Genomic DNA, 24,176 nt, shown 5'->3' with positions numbered 1-24,176 from the left:
GAGGCTTTCCCTTTAGATTAAGGGCAGTCACTAGCCTTCTGTCCCTGACCTTGAGCAGGTACAGTATTGTGGGAAATCTACCCCTGGCATATCATGGCATTTCTGAATATAAGCTGTCCAGTAGGCAGGGTTGTGAAAGTTTATACTCAAGGTAGCCCAAATAGATCAGCCCCTACCTTAACTTCAAAATGGCCACCATTTTCATGACACCAACCAGTGCCTGAATGTCCCTTGAAGCAAGCAATTATTGGTCCAATCGGTGCTCTGGTGTTTGTATAATATGGTGCAAACAAGGGAGTACATACAAAAGAACGATGTTTGCAACAGCCTCGTTAGGGTATACGATTGAGTACATCTTAAGCTGACACCTTCCCTGAACTGCTTAATAAGGTTACTGCTCTCTCCAACTCCCACCTCAAGACTTCTGCCACAGTGCCAACAAGAAACTAGCCAAGCAACAGGTGAGAAGTCTTCATGTAATTAGAAACATTCTGCAGACTGGAGATGAAAGTGTGCATGTGCATGAAAAGTGCATACAGGGGTGTATATCCCTCATCCCCACTACTTCTGAGATTGTAAACTGTTCAGCACAGGTCCTGTACAAACAGGTATATGCAGCTCTTACCACACTGCAGCCCCCTCTGCGGGTACTTGATTATATTATGGTAGCAATGCATAAAATGAACAAAATGCAACGTATAGGGTGGAAAATAGCAGGTTTTTTTTAAAGTTGGTTGACATTATCCTTTCAAAATTAGACTTTGTGCAGGGAGCTAGCCAGGCTAACAGTTTCCCATGCACTCACCTAGCAAAGCATCTCTGCATCTTTTAAGCAAACATTTAGTGATTTGTGTCGCTGAAGACAAAAACAAGGCTCAGGCCTGATAGAAATTTTTTTTTTATTATTATTGAACAGATGAACTAAAAATAAGCCAACAATATAATTTTATGCCAACAGCCATCTCTCTATCACAGCCGGTGACTGACTCAGTGCACCCTTCTCCCCCTGGCCCCCTTTTCTATGGGAAGTAAATGGTGGTGGCTCTTACAGACCCCAACGATCTCACTACTATTATTCCTGGATGTGTGCCTGGGACGGGAGGGGCAGAGAAACAAGTATATGTATTTTGTTGGAGCAACAAGCAGAAAGGCTTGTGGATCCTCTTGCAGGTTCATAGCCAGATGAAGAATCACACCCATTACATTTGTAGCGAGCCCCTACTGCTACTGCAGTCAAGCCAGGCATCTCTTCTTCCCATTATAAGCCAGCAAAGGGCAAGATGCAATTGACTGGGGACTCTATGCAAAACTGGGAGGGGGAGTCTATGTAAAAACCAAACCCCAAAACAAAATCTGCATTTAAGCCACTTCAAAGTAAGAGTCACTTCTTATAACATAATATATATTTTTAAAATGGCAGTACCACCATCCTAGAAAGATAGAAGGGCTTGCACTCAAGACTGAAGAAAAAGACCAAAAAAAGAAAAACAGCAGCCCAACTCAAAAACATGGTTCTTCTCTAAAAACAGCATCTGTCAGCCATCTGACAGGGGGAAAGAAAGAAGGAACAGGAGGAAAACAATAAAAGAAGATTGGTGCAACTTCTCACCAGATGGTGCATTAACAAAAGCTCCGTACAGTCCCATACGACTACACGTCCTGTGGTGGCAGCATAATTGCTTAAACTTTCATTGCTGTGTATGTCTGTATATATATATATGCACATATACATACACACACATATATAGAATATATAATATTGTTTTTATGTTAATGTTAGTTTTGCTCCATAGGAAGGCTCATCTCTCCTTCACGTGGTTCTGTGCTCCTGCGCTGCTGTTGCCGCTCCCATTACTACTGCTCCCGCTGCCGCTGCTGCTGCAGAGGATCTCCGTGAGGTCATCCATGATGGTGGTTTCTTTAGGGTCCACCAGGTTGAACTCCCTGATGAATAGGATGAAGTGTGTATAGAGTGTATTTAAGTGTCCATGCAGCTCCAGTGCCAAAGTCTCCTTAAAGTGGGAGGAGTAGATGTGGGCCAGCACATGGAACAGATATTTGCAAATCTTCTTCACTAAGGACTCAAAGGAGTTGGGGAATTCTTTGCCTGTGAAGAGGAGAGAAAGAAAACCTGAGACACACAGATAGTGCTAGGTGATCAAATCCATCGTTTCAGCCTAGGGGAAGCATCTGTCCACGCCAACGTGCAGACTGGTGCAACTTACTTCTTTTTAAAAGGCAGGCTATGGTCTTTAAAGCCGTAACGGGGAAGCAGGATTTAACTGGATGGAGTCCATCAGTCAAAAGTGCCATTCCTGATTCACCTTCCAGGGCTGCCAACTCTTGCAAGTTTATTAGGAAGCAAATAAACCCCCAAATTTATTATTTTTAATATCTCAATTTTGGGGGCCACAACTCCAGTGAAACCTGGCAGACATCTCCTTATCTTCCTGCCCACCCTCCTCAGTTATAACTGCACTTCTGCTCCACCTCCCAGTTTTTCAGTCCACACGTCTGGGCCTGGGCCGAGGCCTAGATGCTGCTGCAAGTACCCGCAAGCTGGGGGGATCCATTCATAGGTGGAATGGGAACTGAAGAAAGTTCCATACCTGTCACCATATTTCACACATGTAGGCCCTGGTATGTGCGCAGTACAGGTATGAAGTCCTCTACAAAGTTGTCCATTGCAAGATTTACCTGCATAACCTAGAGGCACTAATTTAGACTCATCATATTAAGATTACTTAGTCCTAGACAACAGGATTTTTTATAGCCCGATGGCATGCTGCAGTAGGATCTGCACTGCTACAAAACAAGTCTGGACAAACTCAATTTAGATTGCATACTGCCCCGTGGACAGGCACCTGAGTGCCATGTCCAGAGTCGTGCACCTAACCAAAGATGGAAAATTTATTTTCCTTTTAACAGACTCCTCAGTTTCCTTGTTAATAGCGCCAACCAACAGGAGAAACAGATTTGCCTGCCCAGGTTGCTACACGGCTATATTCCTCTGCTAGCTTGGCTCAGCCAGTTGTACTCCCTAATGCACTTTGGGGAGCGCACATGCAGAATTAGCAACATGGTAACAGAATTAGATGCACACTCCAATTAGAGTGCAGGACACAACTGCCGTTTGATGGCACTCATGAGGAGGTCAGTTTTCATTTTCAACCCAAGTCCTAACATGCACCCAGGATTTAGGTGCAGACCAGACCAGCAGCCTGGCCTTCACTATCATTATGAGAGTAGTCAGATTATATTCACAAAAAGAACAGGAGTACTTGTGGCACCTTAAAGACTAACAAATTTATTGTAGCATGAGCTTTCGTGAGCTACAGCTCACTTCTTCAGATGCATAGAATGGAACACACAGACAGGAGATATTTATACATACAGAGAACATGAAAAGGTGGAAGTATGCATAACAACAGGAAAAGTCTAATCAATTGAGATGAGCCCTTATCAGCAGGAGGAAAAAAAACCAGTGCTGTTCAAACACACAGGGACAGCAAACAGACATGTAGGGGAGGACGTAGGACAGTCATACATGCAACTTCTCATTTGGCTCCTTTGTGACAGCCACATTTGCTTGTGAAGTGGGCATATATGAGATCCTGATTACTCTTGAGTAACTAAATTAAAAAAATTTCCATAAGCAAAAAGGGGTTAAGCACCTGGCTTAGGTAGGAGATAGTTGCTTCAGTTGCCAGAATGATAGTCTCACCTCTGCATGCCTCTGGTCCACATTCAGATGCTTGTTATTACTCAGCTAGTAGCTCCACACAACATATCTATGTAACAGTGAAGTCTCACTCTGGGGGCTGAGGCAGCTGTTTAGCTCTTGATTACCTCCATCCACCTGTGTGCTGGCCAGTCTAGTGGGCAGGTACCATATTTTACTTGATGAATACAAGGGGACTGTTCTCACCCGCCCTACAATAATCTAGTTAATCACATCTAGAAGATACAATAATTCTTTCCGATTATGTTCATTGTTGAGCCCTGGCTATATTACTAAGATTGCATTTTTCCTTGCATTTCAAGTCCTAGATGGGCTTAGATTCACCACTCAGTAAGACACAGATATGGAATAAGGTGGCAGGTACATCACTTTCTATGGGAGGTGGGGAGAGTTCGGACAAAAGAGGCAAGAGCAACCCAAAAACTCTCCCAACCACCCTGAGTAGAAAGTTTACAACTATAAAAATAAAAAGGGTCTTTCATATCCTTCAGCTGCCTGCTCACTGGTTCATCCCCTTTGAAGTTCCAGTGCTCCAATGGCAATGGTGTAAAGGGGTTACAGAGGTCAGATGCTGGTGCTATCCAAACAAGCGTGAAGGTGGCCCCTACCTCAGAGAGAGAGAGTGCTCGCAAATAATTCCCCCCTCTGAAAATTGGCTCCTCCAGAATAATTCAGAAGAACTTTGGGTAGGTCCACAGTTACAGTGGCCTGTAGAGAGTACAGACACTGCATGCCCAGCACAGTGTAAATAGCAGCGCAGGCGCTGAGGTACTGCTTAGGTGAGTAGAATAGACATGCCAGAACCCTTAGGGTCTGTATCCTACATGCCCAAGCAGTGCCTGTCATGTCTACGCTGCTATTTTTAGCAGTGTGGTGTTCTGCTGCCAGAGCTTTTCCCCACCCCGGTGAGAGACTCTGGCAGTGTGGAAGGGCTCTTTCTCGGGGAGACAATGGGGAAGGTCCCAGCCATTCCCTGATGGCAGTCTTTCGCTGCTGCCTCCCCGTGCCCTCTCACTGCCACATGTGCTACTCTATGTGCCACTACAAGTGTAGACAGTGCCTAAGGGAGGGGAAGAAGATGGAAAGACCTGCTGGTCTGGCAAAAAAGTGGCTCTGCAAATCTCTAGGAGTTCATGGTTTCCTTTTCTCTCCAAGGGTGAAGCTACATGCATTGTGTGCTAATGATTTAACAATTCCATAGTTCTTACTCTGCAAGAGCACTTGCTGGTGATCTGCAACGAGAACCAGGTAGCTTAGTGGTAACCCCAACTCCTTACTTCCAGCTACTTGTGCAGTGAAGTAACTACTTCATTGCAATTAGGAACCTAGATCCCTGTTAAAGCAGCTGGAAACAGGGAGGCCCAGCCTAGCTGCTGCATAAGGAAGAGCATGACTGGAGCCACCAACATGACAATTAGCCATAAACGAATGCTTTCCAAATATCACTTGTCTAGGTAGGCAACTGATGTTTCCACAGCAATGTTGTGCAGCTGTGAATGGGAGGGGAGGTGTCCCCAGCACTATCCAATCTGTTTATAGAACATGAAATCCTATATTGAGAAGTCCCATAATAAGTGAGCCATCTTTTCCTTGACTAACCATGGTACTACTGGTTTTCTGTGACTCTAAGGATGCAGTGTTTATTTCCTGCTACCTCACAGGCTGTCGTCTGCCCCCTCTTTGCTGCCTGTGATATTAGATGTTGTAATAGTCCCTTCTGGCTTTCAAGGCTATGAAAATAGGAAATAATGGGATCTATTTGGCCTGTTGTCTCCTGCAGTGCTGTTACTAGATCCAAGCTGTGTGAGTGTGTGCAAGGAAGGGTGTGAAAAAGAAAATGCTCATCATAGCAGCACACCAGGAGAGACTGAAGGATTGTGAAACTCAGGGTGACAACCCCAATGCACATGGCCAAGATAAACAGGCCATATTCATCACTGAAGTAACCCCACTGCAATTCAGGGATGAATCAGGCCCAATATTCTCTCCCTCCAATCAAAATGCTTTTGTAGCTAAAAACCTGCTTTAGAAGTTTTGCTCTAGCTTTTCAAAACATTCATATTTGGGTTTAGACCAAGCATGCAAAATTTCAGCCCAGAAAGAAAAAATTAGCAAGTTCTGAGTAATCAATTAAGACTAGACATCACAAATGAAGTACACTTCTGCACCTTGAGTGCAGCATTTGAGACTTCTGGATGATGAACACCCCTTTCACAGAGATAGACCACAGGACATTTCCCCCAGGGGTAAACATACCATATTTTGTAGGAAAGACATCCTCGTCTGTCACTAGCTTCTGCACCGAACTCATGACAAAATCAACGTACTGAGGGGCCGTGCACTTTATCTTCTTTCCCCGCTCATCATACCAGTAGTACTGTCTGTGGAGAGAATTGCCAGTGTTGTGTGTTACACTTAGGACCCTCGGCTTGATTTACAGCACATGTATAAAAAGTACACAGGTACATGCTTTTGGCCAAGTAGCTTGACATTCTAACTAAACTAGAAGAACTTCAGCAGCAGCAGTTAGATTTTTTTTTTAAAAGGACATTTATCAGATATATGTTGATATCAAACTTACTCCAAAACCCAATGCCTGGCAAGAGACAAAATGCATTTTTTCAAGCTGTTTGGGCTTTTAAGCAAGCCAATAACATTACGGAAGTACAGGCCGTGGATTCCTACAGCGACTCACTTCAGAATGTTTTCCTAGATAGGAAGTCCTGACACTAGCTCCTTTATAAAAACAGCACAGCACTTGCCATTTACCATTCTGCTTCTGCCAGTGAGCTCACTCAATGCTGTCAGCAGTCCTAGCAACACAGACAACTTGCAAAGGAACGTCTTCCATAAGTCAAGCCCAAAAGGGAGGTCTGTCTCACTCCAGTGTTACTTTCCCCAAACAGGACAAATCCACAGAAAAGGGCTAAAGATAATGCCAGGATGCAGCTTTGTGAAAGCAGGCTCTCAGTTCTGTTCCCAGCTTTGACAGTGACATATTGTGAGGTCTGGGTAAGTCACTTACCCTCCACGTGCGTATTTTCCAAAACATTTTGAGGGCTAATGATACCCACCTCACTGTACGGCTTAACTGTCTGCGAAGTGCTTTCGAAAGCCTCTGATGGAAGGCACTATAAGTGCCAAGAGCTTGGTAAAGCGCAGCCACATCGTTATTAAATAAAGTACTTGGTCAGTCATACTCTGTGACCCTCCCAACGCTTTAAACAAAATTAACAAAAGTGAGGAGGGGGCCTCTAGGCAAACACAATGTTAATTCCGTGTAAGAACATTTGCTGTCAGGAGATGGTGCCATAATGCTAGGTACCCAGTTTTGGTCTCCCTCAGGTAACTGCTGCATTTCTTTATTAACTAGCATAACAGCTTAGTCCATCTTCAATCTAATTTTTGGGCAAATGTTAGAATCCCTTCTGCATCCCGCTCCATCTAACCCAGGGGTGGGCAACCTATGGCACATGTGCCAAAGGCGGCACGCGAGCTGATTTTCAGTGGCATCACACTGCCCGGGTCCTGGCCACCGGTCCGGGGGGCTCTGCATTTTAATTTAATTTTAAATTAAGCTTCTCAAACATTTTAAAAACCTTATTTACTTTACATACAACAATAGTTTACTTGTGTATTATAGACTTATAGAAAGAGACCTTCTAAAAACATTAAAATGTATTACTGGCACGCGAAACCTCAAATTAGAGGGAATAAATGAAGACTCGGCACCTCACTTCTGAAAGGTTTCCGACCCCTGATCTAACCCCATGTCTGTATTTACATTCTCTGCTCACTCTATGAGCTCTACCATCTCTCCCCCAGCACTACGGAACATGTGAATGATCTCTGTTTCAAGGGCATGGGACATGTTACCTTTTCTTGGAAACAGTTTGCAAGTCCTTCATAAGCAAGTATAATTAAAGTTCACTGGCCCCTAATCACATCAATTAACAACGGCCTTCAAATGAATCCATTATTAATACAACAGGAAATTTTAATAAAGAACCCCAGATACAGTAGAACCTCAGAGTTACGAACACCTTGGGAATGGAGGAGGTTATGAATAACTCCAAAATGTTCATAACTCTGAACAAAACATTATGGTTGTTCTTTCAAAAGTTTATAATTGAACATTGACTTAATACAGCTTTGAAACTTCACTATGCAGAAGAAAAATGCTGCTTTCCCTTTATTTTTCTAGTCGTTTATATTTAACACAGTACTGTACTGTATTTGCTTTTTTCCCCCGTCTCTGCTGCTGCCTGATTGTGTACTTCTACTTCCAAATGAGGTCTGTGGATGACTGGTCAGTTTGTAACTCTGAGGTTCTACTATACCAGCTCCCTTCCACCGAACAGAATGATTAGAATCACTGAAATGTATGGCTGGAAGGGACCTCAAGAGATCATTTAGTCCAGCCCACTGCACCTAGGCAGGACAAAATATACCGAGACTGTCCCTGACAGGTGTTTGTCTAACCTGTTCTTAACCTCTAAAGACAGGGATTCCACAACCTCCCTTGGAAGCCTATTCCAGTGCTTAATAATCCTTATAATTAGAAAGGATTTCCTAATATCTAACCTAAATCTCCCTTGCTGCAGATTAAGCCCATTACTTCTTGTACTGTCCTCAGTGGACATAGAGGACAGTTGATTGCCAACCTCTTTGTAGCAACCCTTAACAGATGTGAAAACAATCAGGTCTCCCCAGTCTTCTTTTCCCAAGACTAAACATGGTTAGTTTTTTTAACCTTTCCTCATAGGTCAGGTTTTCTAAACCTTTTATCGCTTTTGTTGCTCTCCTTGGAACTCTCTCCAATTTGTTTAAATCTTAAAGTGTGGTGCCCAAAACTGGACACAGAGCTCCAGCTGAGGCCTCACCAGTGCAGAGGACAATTACCTCCCATGTCTTACATACAACGTTGCTCTTGATATACCCCAGAATGATATTAGCCTTTTTCGCAAATGCATTACACTGTTCACTCATATTCGATGTGTGGTCCACTGTAACCCCCAGATCCTTTTCAGCAATACTACCACCTAGTCAGTTATTCCCCATTTTGTAGCTGTGCATTTGATTTACAATTATAATCATTAAAAGGCGTGAATCTGAAGTCTGATGATGAATGATGATGATAGAGTAGTGTTTAGTACTGATTTATATTATGGTAGTACCTAGAGCAGAGGTGGGCAAACTACGGCCCCATGGGACCCTCCTGCCCAGCCCCTGAGCTCCTGGCCTGGGAGGCTAGCCCCCGGCCCCTCCCCCACTATCCCCCCGCAGCCTCAGCTCGCTTGCTCTGCCGCCGGTGCAATGCTCTGGGCGGCGGGGCTGCGAGCTCTTGGGGCAGCACAGCTGCAGAGCCGGCCTGACTCGGTGCTCTGTGCTGCGCCGTGACATGGCTGGCTCCCGCCGGGCTGCGCAGCTGCCTGTCCTGGGGCTCTGGGTGGTGCGGCTATAGCGCTGCCAGCCACCGGTGCTCCAGCGCGGTAAGGGGGCAGGGAGCGGGGGGGGGGTTGGATAGAGGACGGGGGGTTCGGGATGATGGTCGGGGGCAGGGATGCAGATAGGGGTCGGGATGGTCAGAGAACAGGGGGGTTGAATGGGGGTAGGGGTTCTGGGGGGGGCAGTCAGGAAGAAGGGGAGTTGGATAGGGCGGCAGGGGGCAGTCAGGGGTAGGGGTTCTGGGGGAGATCAGGGGACAGGGAGAAGGGGTGGTTGGATGGGGCGGGGGGTTCTGGGGGAGGCAGTCAGGAATGAGAGGAGGGGTTGGATGGGGTAGGGGTTCCAGAGATGGTCAGGGGACAGGGAATGGCGGGGGGGAGAAGATGGATGGGGCATGGGTCCCGGGGGGGCTGTCAGAGGGTAAGAAGCGGGGGGAGGGGGTCAGATAGGGGACACAGCCTCCCCTAATCAGCCCTCCATACAATTTCGGAAACCTGATGCAGCCCTCAGGCCAAAAAGTTTACCTGCCCTTGACCTAGAGGCCAAACCAAAATCAAGGATCTACTGTTCTCTGGGCATGTCTCTTAACAAATACATGTACAGCACCTAGAACTACACTCTAAACAGACAAAGGTTCGGAGAAAGGAAATATCCCCATTTTACAAATGGAAACGTTTGACAGAAATTAAGCATTCTGACCAAGGTCACAACAAGAGACTTGGGTTCATATTCCTTAGTCATCCTTTAGGAAGGAAAGGCTCAGTTCAAGTTCTGGACACTCCTCAGTTATCATCATCAGAGTGCTTGTCTTCACTACCAGGGTAAGTCGACCTAAGTTACACTACCCTAGCTATATGAATAATGTAGCTGGAGTCGACGTAGCTTAGGTCACTTACCCTGGTGTCTTCACTGCGCTGCATTGACAGGAGACGCTCTATCAACTTATCTTAATCTTCCCAGGGAACTGGAGTACCAGGGTCGACCAGAAAGCGCTCTGTGGTTGATTTAGCGGGCCTTCACTAGAGCCGCTAAAATCGAACCCTGCGCATTGATTGCAGCAGCAGAGGTAATGAAGACCAGCCCTGAGTGTAAGAAATTGATTGAATTGGTGTGCCCCCCATTTCATACTTCAGGATGCGCAGGGCTTGCCGGGCACAATTGAGGCAGAGTAGAAGCCACCAGACAGTATTTGTGCATCTGAATTGGCCAGGGATATTTTTTCTTCATGCCAAGGATCAAGCACAGTCCTTTTGCACACCTGTCCAACCACTTAACTCTAAACAGTGTTCACTAGACAGGGAGAGGTGTTATCTGTCATTCCTCAGAGAAGTCACTTTTTGAAAAGCATTAAAAGGAGACTAGTCCTGTAGCCCTAGCCAAACTATTGCTTCAGTACGAAGTTTAACAGCCTATGTTATCAATAATCCCTGATAAAGTGGGTGTAATGTCCACCCAAGAACACTCACTCATATCCTGGCTAAGGAGCTAGGAAGACTACATGACAGATGTTGTCTGCTGCTATGTGCAGAAAAATCTGCATTCAACTGGAAGGATGTGGGGGCACAGGCTGGAAAGTAAAGTTCAACGTGTACACCAACGGTGTGCACAGAACAGTCTTGAAACAATTTAAGGAAAACACTGATTTCAAGATTAAGGCGTAATTGAAAGGTTTGTTCTATTAACAATGAGTTTGTTTTCATTGTCCCAAATGCTTTTCTAGAAACACTAAGGACATTGTGCATGTCCCCAATGCTGAGCAGAAAAAGGAAACCTCATGAGATTCTCCTAGTGGCTGTTGTATTCTGCTCGATGTAATACTTCAACCTTCACTATTACTGTTCTCCATTACAGAACCGCAGTTTCAGCAGAGGCTAGCAGTGTCAGTGATCAGAGGAGGAGAAAACTAGGGGGGGAAATGTCTAGGATTTTCCTCAATTTGCAGGAAGGTAAAGACTTCTGCAGACAGCTTTTTGTTTTAATACACTTATTCACTGCATGGTGCTAGTCATTCACATCTTGTCCATAGTTACCTAAAGCAGCATTACTGACTCTAGAAGGGCACAAGAAGGCAAGGTCAGGCATAAAAGCACCAGTTGCAAGTTGCTGTGGAGCCACACTAGATGTCTAAGACCGACACTTATATGTGGCCTCATTCTTGCACTCCAGAAGGACCTATATTCCCCACCACCACTTTTAATTCCCTTAAAAATAGTCAGTATGCTTGCATTAAACAGTGGATCAGATCCTGAGTTGCACCAAGCACACATCACTTACCAGAAAGCAAATCAGCCCCAGGTTCAAGTTACTGCAGCCACAGGATTGACGCTAACTTATGCTGGCCCACAGTTGCTGGAACACATTGTGCTTTAGCTTCACTTTTCTGCCTTGGAAAGTCCCGTGTGCCAAGAGGGAGGAGCAGCCGGTTGAGAGCTGGCTATGTCAGTTTTACACCAGCAGAGGATTTTCCCATGCTGCAGAAATCCACAGCTGCCCAATAGGAGCAACACCAAGTGCTCTTTGCAGCACAAAGGATTCTGAGGGATCTGGCCCTATTTTAAAAATGGTGTTTGAACCATGCAGAGGGAACAGCGCTTAAAAAAAGTGTTAAGACCCTCTTGATGCTGCCCTGATTTGTGTATGATGTGGACAGGGTTAAAGAAACTGTACATGTCTTGGGGACAGAGCGATGAGGTGACACAAACCTTTGGTGTCACACTACAGATTTCACTTGGCAAGCGAGTAATCAGCAGCAAGGTTTGTGGTTTAAAAAGAAGCTGTGCCAATCCTCCACTGCAACTGCCACAGAGAGACTAAAATTCAGATGAGAAATTCCAAAAGGTTCAGTTATACACAAAGAACCCTGATCACCTTCCAGCTGAGGCAGGGAGACAGGAAAGTCCTGCTTTGAACAGTGCTTGGAGATCTTAGAGTCACTGTGGATAGTTCTCTGAAAACATCCACTCAATGTGCAGCAGCAGTCAAAAAAGTGAACAGAATGCTGGGAATAATTAAGAAAGGGATAGATAATAGGACAGAAAATATCATATTGCCTCTATATAAATCCATAGTACATCCAAATCATGAATACTGCATGCAGATGTGGTCCCCCCATCTCAAAAAAGATGGAATTTTTATAGCATGTTGGGGGGGGAAAGGCCTCAGAAAGAAAAAGGTTGAGAATCCTTGCACTAGAAAACCAGAAGGCAAAAGTTACTGGAGTACCTTTCATCCTGCTAATCAACATCTCATTTACAAGGAGACAAGCCTTCTCTGTCCACTGATTTCCTAGCTTTTGGACGATTATCCTCATTTTTGTGTGAGTGAGATTTATCACTCCACATTCCAGACTGCTTTCAAAATGTTCAGAAAGCTCATATTTCTTGGGTAATTAGATCTACGTTCACTCCTGGTAATCATTAGTAGCGAGGTCGTCTTTTTTAACCTCCGACTGGAAGTTACCCTGCTGTTAATTTTCACTTCTGAAAAAGGTATCCTTTATAACTTCACATATGCCCTCTCCATGAACGCAGGAGTGCCTCTCAAACCCCCTATTTGAAACAATGTCAGTATGAGCTGTTAATACACAACTGGAGTTCTACTGAAGTGAAACAGTATCCGAAGCAATCACCTATTTAGCATTACATAGCAATATGTTGCAATCATTACTAGTCATTTTAATAGAGAGGCCTGTGTTTGCTGTGGATAATCTTTATAGCTACTGGTGTGATAAGACATTAACTACTGTTTTGTTTTCCCCTTGAAAACCCATCTTCACCACAGATTGAAGAGATCTCAAGATGCATAATGGAGAAGGGGGTGGGATTATCAGTGTATGCACCAGGGAAAAAACCACAGGAGCGTAACACACCCTGCTGGAGCTCTCAGATTCCCTCATATCTGAATCTCTCAGTCAAGAGCAGCAGTTTGCAGTAAAGCCCCATTTCAAAATGGCCACTTTGAGCCAATTGCATTTTCCTCTGCATCCTTAACACATTAAAGCACCAATGCTCTCTTTCACACCTGACAGGTAGCCAGCCTGTGTCCCTAGAGTGGGAAGAGACACAAAAACAGAACATTTCTTTTGCCCTTTGAGAAGTTTCCACTTTGCCTCAGCTCTTGGACGTAGAGGGCACGACAATGGCTCACATCAGACTGGAGGTTATCTGTCAAATGGCCTGGTGTCCTGTTCACATTCCAACCACAGAGAGGGGCCCCGAGGTTTTCACTATTCTTCTTTTATCCTTCCTGCCATCTATGGACTCCCAGCAGCTTTCCCAGTCTGCACAGTTTTACTTTCCATTCCTCCCCTACATGACCCCAAACAAGGCATTTTGCTTCTGCAGTATGACCCTGCTGCTTTTCTGACTGAGCTGGTTTTCCAAGAGGTCATCTCTCCTTTACTGAATCAGCAGGATTTCCCCTGCCCTCCACTGTTTCCAGGAAGGGTGTGCATTTGTCATGTCCTTAACAGATCATAAGGAGATCATTCCTTATTTCCCTAACGCCCTCCAAAACCCACACACCCATCCACACCGAGTCTAGAAGCTCGGTTGGAGCAGTCCAAGCAGTGAACACATGCAGGCCGTCACTTACGTATTGCACACTGCCATGGTCTGACACGACTCTCCTGTGCAAAATTCTGAGATTGTACTATACTGTAAATTGATATGGTGGAAGAAGGTCGTTGCTGAAAAAGAAAGACAGGAAAAATAAGAATGTTAAAGATGTAAGCTACTTATCGGAACACTGACAGGGAATCCACAAACAAACAGGTAAAGTGGCCTAACACTCCTGAACTTGGGGGTCTTAATGTTCCAGTGTACTGACTTAAAATCAGCGTTCAAAACCTGCTCAAGATTAGGGTGACCAGACAGCAATTAATCGGGACGGGGGTGGAGGGTAATAGGAGCCTATATAAGAAAAAAACCCAAAAATCAGGACTGTCCCTATAAAATCGGGACATCTGGTCACCCTACTCAAGCTACAAATGTGAGTGTGGTTCTGACCATTTGTACACTTAACAAAACCAGCATGCAGTTTAGATTAATCTCTCATAATTAGCACGCACTGCTAAGAAATAAACATGATTGGGTGTGACTGAAGGTTAGGACTGGCAGAGCTATACGAGTACCAGCAGGCGGTGTTGCAGGTCAGAACAGAGATGTAGTGGGGAATGTACATAGCATATAATCTTTAGTCAGCCACTTCTGTGAGTACTATCTTTGAGTAAACTTTAAAATTCAAAATAACTCCACAGGGCTACAATGGGAGATGGCGAGAGAAAGAAAAGCCAGCTAAAAGGCGTTTAGATTTATCTTTAAAACAAACAAACCAAAAACAAAAACGAAGGAGCTTTACTGGGACCTGCCTGCAAGTCAGGGTCATTAAAATGTTTTTGGAAGACCAATGCCTCCAACTGAACCAGCAGTTTTAACAGACCCTTCAAAAGGAAAATGATGGTCCTAAAAGAGACCAAAAAAAGTGTAATGTCCTCACCAATGTCACAATGAGAGGGGGAAGAAGGGAGAAATGCACTAACATTTCCACCCTGTAGAGCACAGCTGGTTTATGCTAATCATAGCTTAGTTACCACTCAAGATTTTGTGACCCGCATTGCACAGTAAACATGGAAAATTATTTAATGGGTTTTAGTGTTAAAACCAGGAAAAGAGACCATGTAGATGAAAGCCCCTTTTGGGTATGGGCATCAGGCTGTGAGCTGTGTTCATACTACTTACTATTGCTGGCTAGCCACTCATTGAGGTCTATTTCTCGCGGTAACATCACTAGCTCCTTGAATTCAAAGTCAGTAATTCTCAACTTTGTGTATTCTGGCTCTAGGTAGAGTTTCTTCTCTTCTGGTACTGGCTTTTTACCATTTGGTTTTCCCTTGGATTTCCTGCAAAGGATTAGAGAAAAAAAAAAAAGAGAAATGTTACCATTACTCCTGGTAAGGAGCCACAACACACTGATATGGTCTGGTTTATCCAAACTCCCCCACTCATGTACACTGCATGTGTTCTCGTGTGTAGTACGTGGTATAATTTATTTTAATATTAGCAAACAGAAAGATTCTATGCTGTTAGAAGCCTTGCCTGGAGCATACTATCAGCACTAGCAAACAAAAGACATGCAACCCTGCAGGAACTCTGAGTTACAAAACTGCAAGCAAGCAAGCAACCTTTAAGTATTTTGCTTTTTTCCACCAATTTATTTTATTAAGGCATAATGATAAAACCCACATAATTAAAAACCCCATACCTAGTGACTTTACAAATTGTTAATATAATCATGAAAACTTTTGGATGCTTCATGTATTTCAGATTGCTTTAATTTATACATCTTTCACACTGTCTATTTAGATTGCTCAAGATACTGTGAAGACACATAGTGAGAGACTGTCACTGCTCCAGAGAACTTGCAAGGAGGCACTGAGCTTGGTTAGGGCTTCCAGAAGCTAATACAATGAAAATTACTACAGTCTTGGCTGTATGCAGCAGTATTTTGTACCTGTGTTGGAGGTGGATGTGGGGACGGATAGGGGACAAGATGTTGGGAACAAGCAATAAAAAGATTCAGAGGTAACGAAGAAAGGGCACAAGCAAATGCTTTGCAAGCTCTCCCCAACCCTGCTCTACCAGTATATTGTAGCTCATTCCTGAGGTGCAGCACTGCTTACTACTCCAGTTCTGCACCTTTCCTGAATGGGGACAAACTGGTGTTCTGAACTGAGCATTTACTATGCAAATATGCACTAAAGACTGGGATAAAAACTAACAGCTCATTTTTTAGACACTGGTTCAAATCTGTACGGAGCGGTGATGTAGACCTGCATATATGGCACATTTTTGCCTTCTTCCTCATCAAGTATCAGGGGGTAGCTGTGCTAGTCTGTATCCACAAAAACAAGGAGTCCAGTGGCACCTTAAATACTAACATTTATTTGGGCATAAGCTTTCATGGGTAAAAAACCCACTTCTTCAGATGCATGGAGTGAAAATTACAGATGCAGGCATTGTTATACTGACACATGCAGAGAAGGGAGATACCTCACAAGTGGAGACCCAGTGCTGACAGGGCCAATACAATCAGGGTGGATGTAGTTCACGCCCAGTAATTGATGAGGTGGTGTCAATTTCAGGAGAAGAAAAGTTGCTTCTGTAATGAGCCAGCCACTCCCAGTCCCCATTCAAGCCCAAATTAATGGTGTTAAATTTGCAAATGAATTTTAGTTCTGCAGTTTCTCTTTGAAGTCTGTTTCTGAAGTTTTTTTGTTCAAGTATGGCTACTTTTAAATCTGTTATAGAATGTCCAGGGAGACTGAACTGTTCTCCTACTGGCTTTGTACGTTACCATTCCTGATGTCCGATTTGTGTCCATTTATTCTTTTACTCCCTTCTCTTCATGTGTCAGTATAACAATGCCTGCATCTGTAATTTTCACTCCATGTATCTGAAGAAGTGGGTTTTTTACCCAAGAAAACTCATGCCCAAATAAATCTGTTAGTCTTTACTGTGCCACCGGACTCATTGTTGTTTCCTCATCAAGTTTCACAAAGAAGAAACTGAGCCTGTCCCAGTCACCACTGTTTTCCTCATGGCCTGTCCTTAAGGTTCGCAGACTTAAGTCTCAACCCAAGCCAACAATCCCATGGCTAGACTTCAGTGAATCATGGTCTGAATGTGCTGGCCCATCACATGCTCACTGCTCCTGATGGGTTTTTAAACAAAAAAGCAATTTATGTTGTCAAGCTTTTGTTTATTTATGTGTCTCCCATGTCTCTGCAGTGACAAACTAACCTACCTAGAAGGGGAAGGGACTATTCTAGTGCTGAGCAAGTACAATAGGCATTGTACACTTAGCACTAGAACATGAACACTGGGTATCAGATGCTCAGATTATTTTAGCTCAGGCATTCTTGGTTTAGGACAAAATGTTTTTCAAATCTAGAAAACCAAGACAATTCCACCTTTGGAGATCACTGCTTTAAATTGTGCTATTGAAATTAGCCTGGATTCTGTCCCAAGAAAACCTGGCCTTGAAGTCATGCTGTAAACGGACAGCATATAGACTTCAAAAGAATCTTTAAACAGTGCCCGTCTGTGATGTATGTAAACTGTAATTATGGCTGCAAAGGATCAGACACATCCTTCCTAGAAAGGGCACTTGAAGGTTCAGTAAAACCTGAATGAGGAGTATGAACCTTCCTCCATCAAAAGACGTATGACTATCAGGATCTAACTCCTTAGGAACTCTCTAAGTGTATCCCTTTAAAAATGCTTTGAACACTCACGTGGCCCAAACCAGTGAGTCAGTGTTCTGCACTGTGGTATGGGAGACCTGGATTTGATTTCTGGTCTCTTGCTCCCTGGGATGGTAGAAACTAGGAAGCCAATGTAAGAGTGCCTCATATTACTCTGTGCCAGCAGTTCTCAAACTGTGGGTCACGACCCTGTTTTAATGGGGTCACCAGGGCTGGCGTTAGACTTGCTGGGGCCCGGGGCTGAAGCCGAAGTCCAAGCCTCACCGCCTAGGGCTGAAGCTGAAGCCTGAGGGCTTCAGCCCTGGGCAGTGGGGCCCTGGGCAGCAGGGCTCAGGTTAAATTCCCCCACCACCTAGAGCTGAAGCCCTCAAAGCTATACACACCACAGGGCAGCGGGGCTCAGACTTCGGTCCCTCTTCCATGGGTCATGAAGTAATTTTTGTTGTCAGAGGGGGATCATGGCAAGGAAGTTTGAGAACCCCTGCTCTATGCTGACTTTACACTGAAGAGCTGTCTCCCCACCCCCGCCACTTACTGGCCAGAAGGAAGGCAGACAACATGCAAAGTTTTGAGTAAGACAGTTGTAAGGAAGAGAAAAAAAAATCAGGGAGATCTTCAAGGCTGCAGAGGACGCCTCATCTTGTCTATTTGTACATTTTACATGTAGCGTATTTACAAGCCAGAGATACACAGAAATCTCATAATAAGTCCCAGTTAGGGGAAGGTCACACTTCATCTAACTACAGTAATGAAAGAGTTAATGAGACGGCTATGAAGGAGGACTTTTGTAACCCCAAACATGTTTTAACTAGTAGGAATGGCCCATGAAAGTAAACTAAAAACCAGCTATACAAAGACTGGCTGATTTATTACCCTGCTTCTCACCTCACTCAGCCCCTGCCTTCCCTTTGTTCAGAACACCGAATTCAAACTAAGCTTAAAAAATCTGCAAGATTTCTCTCCTGAGTTTGTCTAAAACAGAACCTGGCCTACAAACTAATTCTTCAGACTACTTCCCAGCCAGGGGACATTGTGTGTCAACTTGGATACATTTTCTTCATGTTAAAATCCTACGTTTTACAGTGGACAGAGGTATAACTCTGGAGGGCTGCAAAGTTAGAACAACTCTGGGTTTGATAACATAACTCTTGCCTTCATCCCTGCAGTTGCAGTGAACCTCGAAGTACTGTATAATGTTGAGCTCTAGACAAGAGAGAATCAGGAAAGATGCATTTGCTACTTTCAGAGGCATAAACCGACTTATGCAAGGTAGACTTGGATGTTTTGTCTCTAGTTCTCGAATTTTCACAGAACTTGAAGTGTTCATCATTGAAAAACTATTGTAACACCATAAGAAACAGTCTTTCAGGAGTCAGTCTTTGGTTTAATCAAAGTATCTTGAATATAAACAGATGAAGCAGCCTGTTCAACCTCTTTCTTTTGCAGGAATGCTATACTCAGACTTGGAACCAGTTTATCCTGGCAGTAAACAGTATAAATCCAGTTGAAACTATGTACTTAGCCCCTAGCTAACCCAAAGCACTCAAGGCCACTGAATTGCTCCATTCCAAGCAGAGACCTACATCACCCCGCCACTGCTCAAACCAATGTAGGCAGATTCTGTACTGCACCTTTACACCTGCAGAGGGTCTCAGTGGAAATTACCATACATGCAAAAGAAAATCATGTTTTGGGATGGTTCAGGGCATTTAGAACAACAGATAGGTGGTGTTTTCAAAACTGAAAGCAGTTTAAAACTGGAGCAAAAAGCAGCATGGTGCATTCAATGTCCTCATCCCTGAGAAACTGGCATAAAAAGTTTCACTAAATTGCTATTGGCTGAGATGAGTGTAAAACAATGCTCTGAGGGAGAAGAGAATCTGACTCCTGTCTCTTCTATAGGATAGTGCTACATCAAATGCCTTAGAGATGGAGGAATGATGCTATGCAACATCAGGCAAGAACAACCTTCCATGGGGAGGAGGAGAGGGGAAAGAGGGATTAAGAGGTCAAAGCTGGCCTGTCGTGCAGACAGGCTACTGGCGGGAACCACGGGAGAAAGCCAGATGTGCAGAGCCAGCTTTTCAGTGAGTAAGTGGGTTGTTCCTACTTCATCCTCATCCAATGCCTCTCCCCAATTTCAGTACAGAACAATTTACTTTCACTGAGTCTGCAAGTTTCTGAACATCATTTCTGCACACAAATGGCTATATGCCCCATCTTAAAAAAGGTTTACCTCTGCACAGGAACTGCAGTTTTATGCTGCTGACAATGCAACCATTTTGTGTCATTGCGGCATCGAGACATTGCGCCAAATCCCTCTACAAAATGCCCAGTTTAGATCTCCAGAACCCTGAAGATGAACTTCTTGAAGGAGAATTAGTTCCCTTTCCAATGTTTTAGTCCCCTTCTCAAAAATATTAAGTTGAGGGCAATGTCCCACTGGCCAAATAGATACGTGATCACAAAATATGAAGGTTTATTCATATCACCAAGACACTTGAATATCAAACTTCAACTGGCAGTAGGAAAAATTTTGCTCACCTTGTTTAGCTACTGAAGGCTTGTCTACACTACCGCTTAAGTTGATGCAACTTACGTTATGCAGGGGTGTGAAAAAGCCATCCTCGAGTGATGTATTTTACATCGACTTAAAGCGGTGTCTACACCACGCTACGTCAGTAGGAAATGCTCTACCGCCGATATAGCTTCCGCCTCTCGTTGAGATGGGAGTAATTATGCCGATGGAAGAGCATTCTCTTGTCGACATAGCATGTCTTCACTAGATGTGCTACTAGGGCATAGCTGCATCGGTGCAGTGTTGAAGAACCATCATAAAAATTGTTTCTACCAGTGAGTTTTCAGAGTGTATTGGTAATAGGTGATATAATAAAAAAATATTGTAGTGCACAATAATTAGGCTCAAGAGAATCTTAAGAACATCAAGTGCTGGACTGACCAAGCTTGTGAAATTGCAACGCAATGCTCCAGCCTAGCAACCGAAGCTGAATGAATTGTTTTCATGAACCCCAGATTCCCAAGTGCAAAGTGCTGGTTCTAGGGTGGAAGATGATAGCCAGTACTGAGTATTTCACATGTTTATGTTCACTGCACCATGCCACAACATTACATTTTTAAAAGGTGATCACACTCGAGTAAGAGCACAAATGTTGGTACTACATTCCAAATAAACTGCTCAAACTGAGGCCCATACATTAATTTAATGTTGATAAATATAGTTACCTACAAATATAGGTTAAAAAATTACCACCTCCTTCCTACCTCAATCCTTCAATCAAGTTTACAGTTACTTCAGCTGAGAGGCTGCTTCTAGGAAAACACTCACTATGAAACATTTCCAAAGGCTCTTGATGAAATATTTTTCGTGCTTTTTATAGGTTATAAAAAGCATATGTACAGAAGCCCTTTCCACATTCTCAATTTAATATAAAAAAGCCACATAAATAAGGAGAAAAATGGTTTATGTAGCCTCTTTCAAGATATCCCAGAACATTCTCTCAGGTGAAGAAAAAGACGCTGATAGTGGTATCTACCGACAAATATGAGCAGCAGTAGCTCTTGGAGCCTTCACTGTTAGAAGCTACTTAAAATAGAGGAAGGGTGATAACCAGGACACTGGAATTATTACCACTGTGTTCAAGGAACATCACAGAATCCACCGTCTACCTGGGTAATCACTCAAGAGCTTGATCCAATGTCTCCTTAAAAATGTCACCTTAAAAAGGATGGCACCTATCAAAAAGCAGCACTCCTAGTCCTACACTGCAGTGTCAACACTGAGAAAAAAAATCAAGTCTTGATTAAAATTCTGCATCTATGCCCTTCTAGACAAAGACCAGAGAGAACTTTGTAATTAAGCTTTTCTGATATCAACATTTATCAAGCCTTAGCTGCACCTGCTGAGTATGCACATGCATTTATCTTTTGTATAAAAGTCTGATTGGTTGGTTTTTGGGTACCGTTAAGGGGGCTTCCTGAAAATGTGCCCCATATCAGTGTTTAAATGTCAGTGGAAAAGCATTTTTTTTTCTTCATCATCTGTTGTGATGAGAGATCAGTTCACATCTCCCCTGCTCTCACTGAGGAAACAGCTCAGCTGTGTTTATTCACAGGTAAAGCAAGACTGCAAACTAATTCCTCACACTGCTCCCAGTAAAGGTTATATCAGAAAATGCCTCAGGCACAAATCACACCAGACTGTGAAGGAGTGCGGGGAGGGGGCAGAAAGAAAGGACACAGACAGTAGGGAGGTCACTATGTAAAATGTTTTAGAAGAAGGTTAAGCAAACTAGCTCGAGCCAGACAATATATTCATTGCAGCTGTGCTTCTAGCAGGGCTTCCATACTCTCTGCTTTGTATTCATCTGAAAAAACATTTTAGCTGTAAGCCTCCCTGGGATATCTTTAGAAAAACAGAAGGTAGAGGACAACCACAATGACTGACAAGCCATCTGGGTCACTGGTTACTTCCTTTAACTAGCTGCATTTTATTTTTCTTAGAGAGATTTAATAAAAATGGCTATTTCCCAGGTGTCTTTGTTATATCTGTTCAGTTAATCAAGATCTGAAACCCCATCCCTCTCCCCCACCCCTCTTACATATCCTCCTTGACTAGAAGCCAAATAACTTTATTGGCCTAAATACCACTTTGGAACTTCGCATGGTCAAAGCACTGAACAACTGTTTAGCCTCAATACCATATGAAGTAAGTATTATCCCTATTTCACAAGTGGAAACTGGCTTGTCTATGTTAAAAAGTTGCACCAGTTTAACTCACATTTTAAAACTGATCTAGTGAAACCAAAACAACCTCCCTACCCCACAACATAGATGCAGTTTAATCTAGTTTAAATCAATTTAACTTGTATTGGTAAACTGAGTTAAACTGAAGTTATTTAAACAGGTTGATGGGGTTTTCACAAGTTTAAGTGACACAAACCAGGTCTAAGTAACTTCCCTATCAAATTCAGTAGTTTATGTTGATGTCTAAGCTGAGCATCACACTATTCCATTGTTCCAGAGTGTTTTTATCCAGCAACCCCCTGGTAGCTATTTCTAAGGTGCTGTTGTGACACTTCACAGAATATATCTAACACTTGGATTTACTTAATAAAAAGAAAATCTGCTTCATCACTCCCAACATAAATTAACTAGTTTTGCACAGTCATCAGTGGCTTGCCTATCTGAGGTGTTTTTATTAACAGCATCACATCACAACCTTGAAAAAGTCTGATGATAATAGAAAACAGTGAAAAGGAGCAGAGACCTGCATTTATTCTCCCCCTCCCCTCCCGCCCGTGGGGGAATGTAATCCAATGTCAAAATTCCAACCCAAGAATCAAAAGGGTGTGATACTTCAGTGGAAATTGACATAGCAAGTCTGATGAGCATTCTATGCCAAGTTTCCTGTCTCTACATTAGCCAAGCCTCAAAACTCACAACCCATCCCAAATCTCCAGGAAAAGGAGAGAGGAAGACTATGGATTGAGAATCTGGAGTTGAGGCCAATGAAATACTGATTTGTAGCTAGTAATTTATAGAGACTTTTTAAAATGGCTAAATCATGATCTCAGGTATCATCCAAGATTAAGGTTGTGCAGTAAAAATTCCTAACAAAAACCAGGAGATTCAGGGCAAAGCACCTCCCTTACATTGGGACCACTTGGCTTTAGTGGTCTGAATGTGCAATTTTTTAAATTAAGTGCACTCAAAAGCTTTAAAAAATTGAGATAAAAATAGCATAGAAAAAACCTTTACTGAGCAAATTTAATTTAAAAAAAAACTTTCCAAAAGCTTAATGTTTATCAATTTTTAAAAACAAAAAAAGATACCCATATAAAATTTACTACATTTCATTCTGAAAACAAATGAATCAAAGAAGTTATTTGAAGTTATTTAGCTACTTATAAACTAGTCCAAAATACTAATTCCCAAAGTCTGCACATTTTCAAAATATTGAATGTTTTGAAAATTGTTAAAGAAATGCACATGTGGATTTAAATACTGCATTTCAAACTGGAACATTTCAGTGGGTGATTTACAAACCCAGCAGCAACCCAGAAATGCTATAATGCCTTACACCTGCACACATTCCCTGCCATACACTACTGTACATATTGACGTCATAAGCCAGGACACTCTGCCAACACACGTTTGCCTGGATTTTATTCTTGAGATTTCAAAACGAAAAAGGAATGAATACACATCTAGAATTTTTTTATATCCACTGATAAAATTATAGTGTGAAGCATTCTTGTCAGATGCTACCTTTTCAGTAGTCTCCAAAGACACAAGTTGGCCTCTTAAAACATGAGCTAATGTGGAATTATACAGGCAGTGAGCCAATATTTTAACCATATCTTCTAGACCTTGAATTCCTTCATGTTTGATGCTTTGCAGGGAAGAGAGCTCAAAAGGACAATTTTGTTGGATGTTTTAATTTCAGCTTCTCTCTCCACCTCCCTTCTGTGTAATAAATCAAATGGGAGGTGGGTGAAAGGCGAAAGCGAGTATAAACAACTTGAAGAAAAATCTCATGCTTCTATGTGCTCTCTTCGCAGAAGACAACACCAGAGATTTCAGCCATCCATGAGAAAGTCCAAGGCTTTATGGGGAAATGTAAATTAACCAGTAATAGATTTCTTCATTACTATTATCCTTTTCCCCATAATCAATGAGGGATTAATTAAAAATTGAAAGCCC

General features: G+C 43.1%; 1 protein-coding gene across 5 annotated transcripts in view; it reads right to left on the bottom strand.

Annotated features, from left to right (window-relative positions):
• Window positions 1-880: 880 nt before the first annotated feature.
• The window catches only part of MOB2 (MOB kinase activator 2), a 169,872-nt gene continuing 146,576 nt past the window's right edge, over window positions 881-24,176 (bottom strand). For all 5 annotated transcript variants that reach the window (XM_045016394.1, XM_045016393.1, XM_045016392.1 and 2 more), the window contains exons 2-5: window positions 14,929-15,089; window positions 13,784-13,877; window positions 5,999-6,123; window positions 881-2,107 (exon numbers count right to left, since the gene is read on the bottom strand). In XM_045016394.1, the coding sequence (XP_044872329.1) occupies window positions 1,800-2,107; window positions 5,999-6,123; window positions 13,784-13,877; window positions 14,929-15,089 (688 nt within the window). In that variant the 3' untranslated portion in view covers window positions 881-1,799. The remainder of the gene's footprint in view (window positions 2,108-5,998; window positions 6,124-13,783; window positions 13,878-14,928; window positions 15,090-24,176) is intronic.

This window comes from Mauremys mutica, chromosome 4, assembly GCF_020497125.1.
Source record: "Mauremys mutica isolate MM-2020 ecotype Southern chromosome 4, ASM2049712v1, whole genome shotgun sequence".
NCBI classification, from domain to species: Eukaryota; Metazoa; Chordata; order Testudines; family Geoemydidae; genus Mauremys; species Mauremys mutica.
This window is presented reverse-complemented; position numbering and strand designations above follow the sequence as displayed.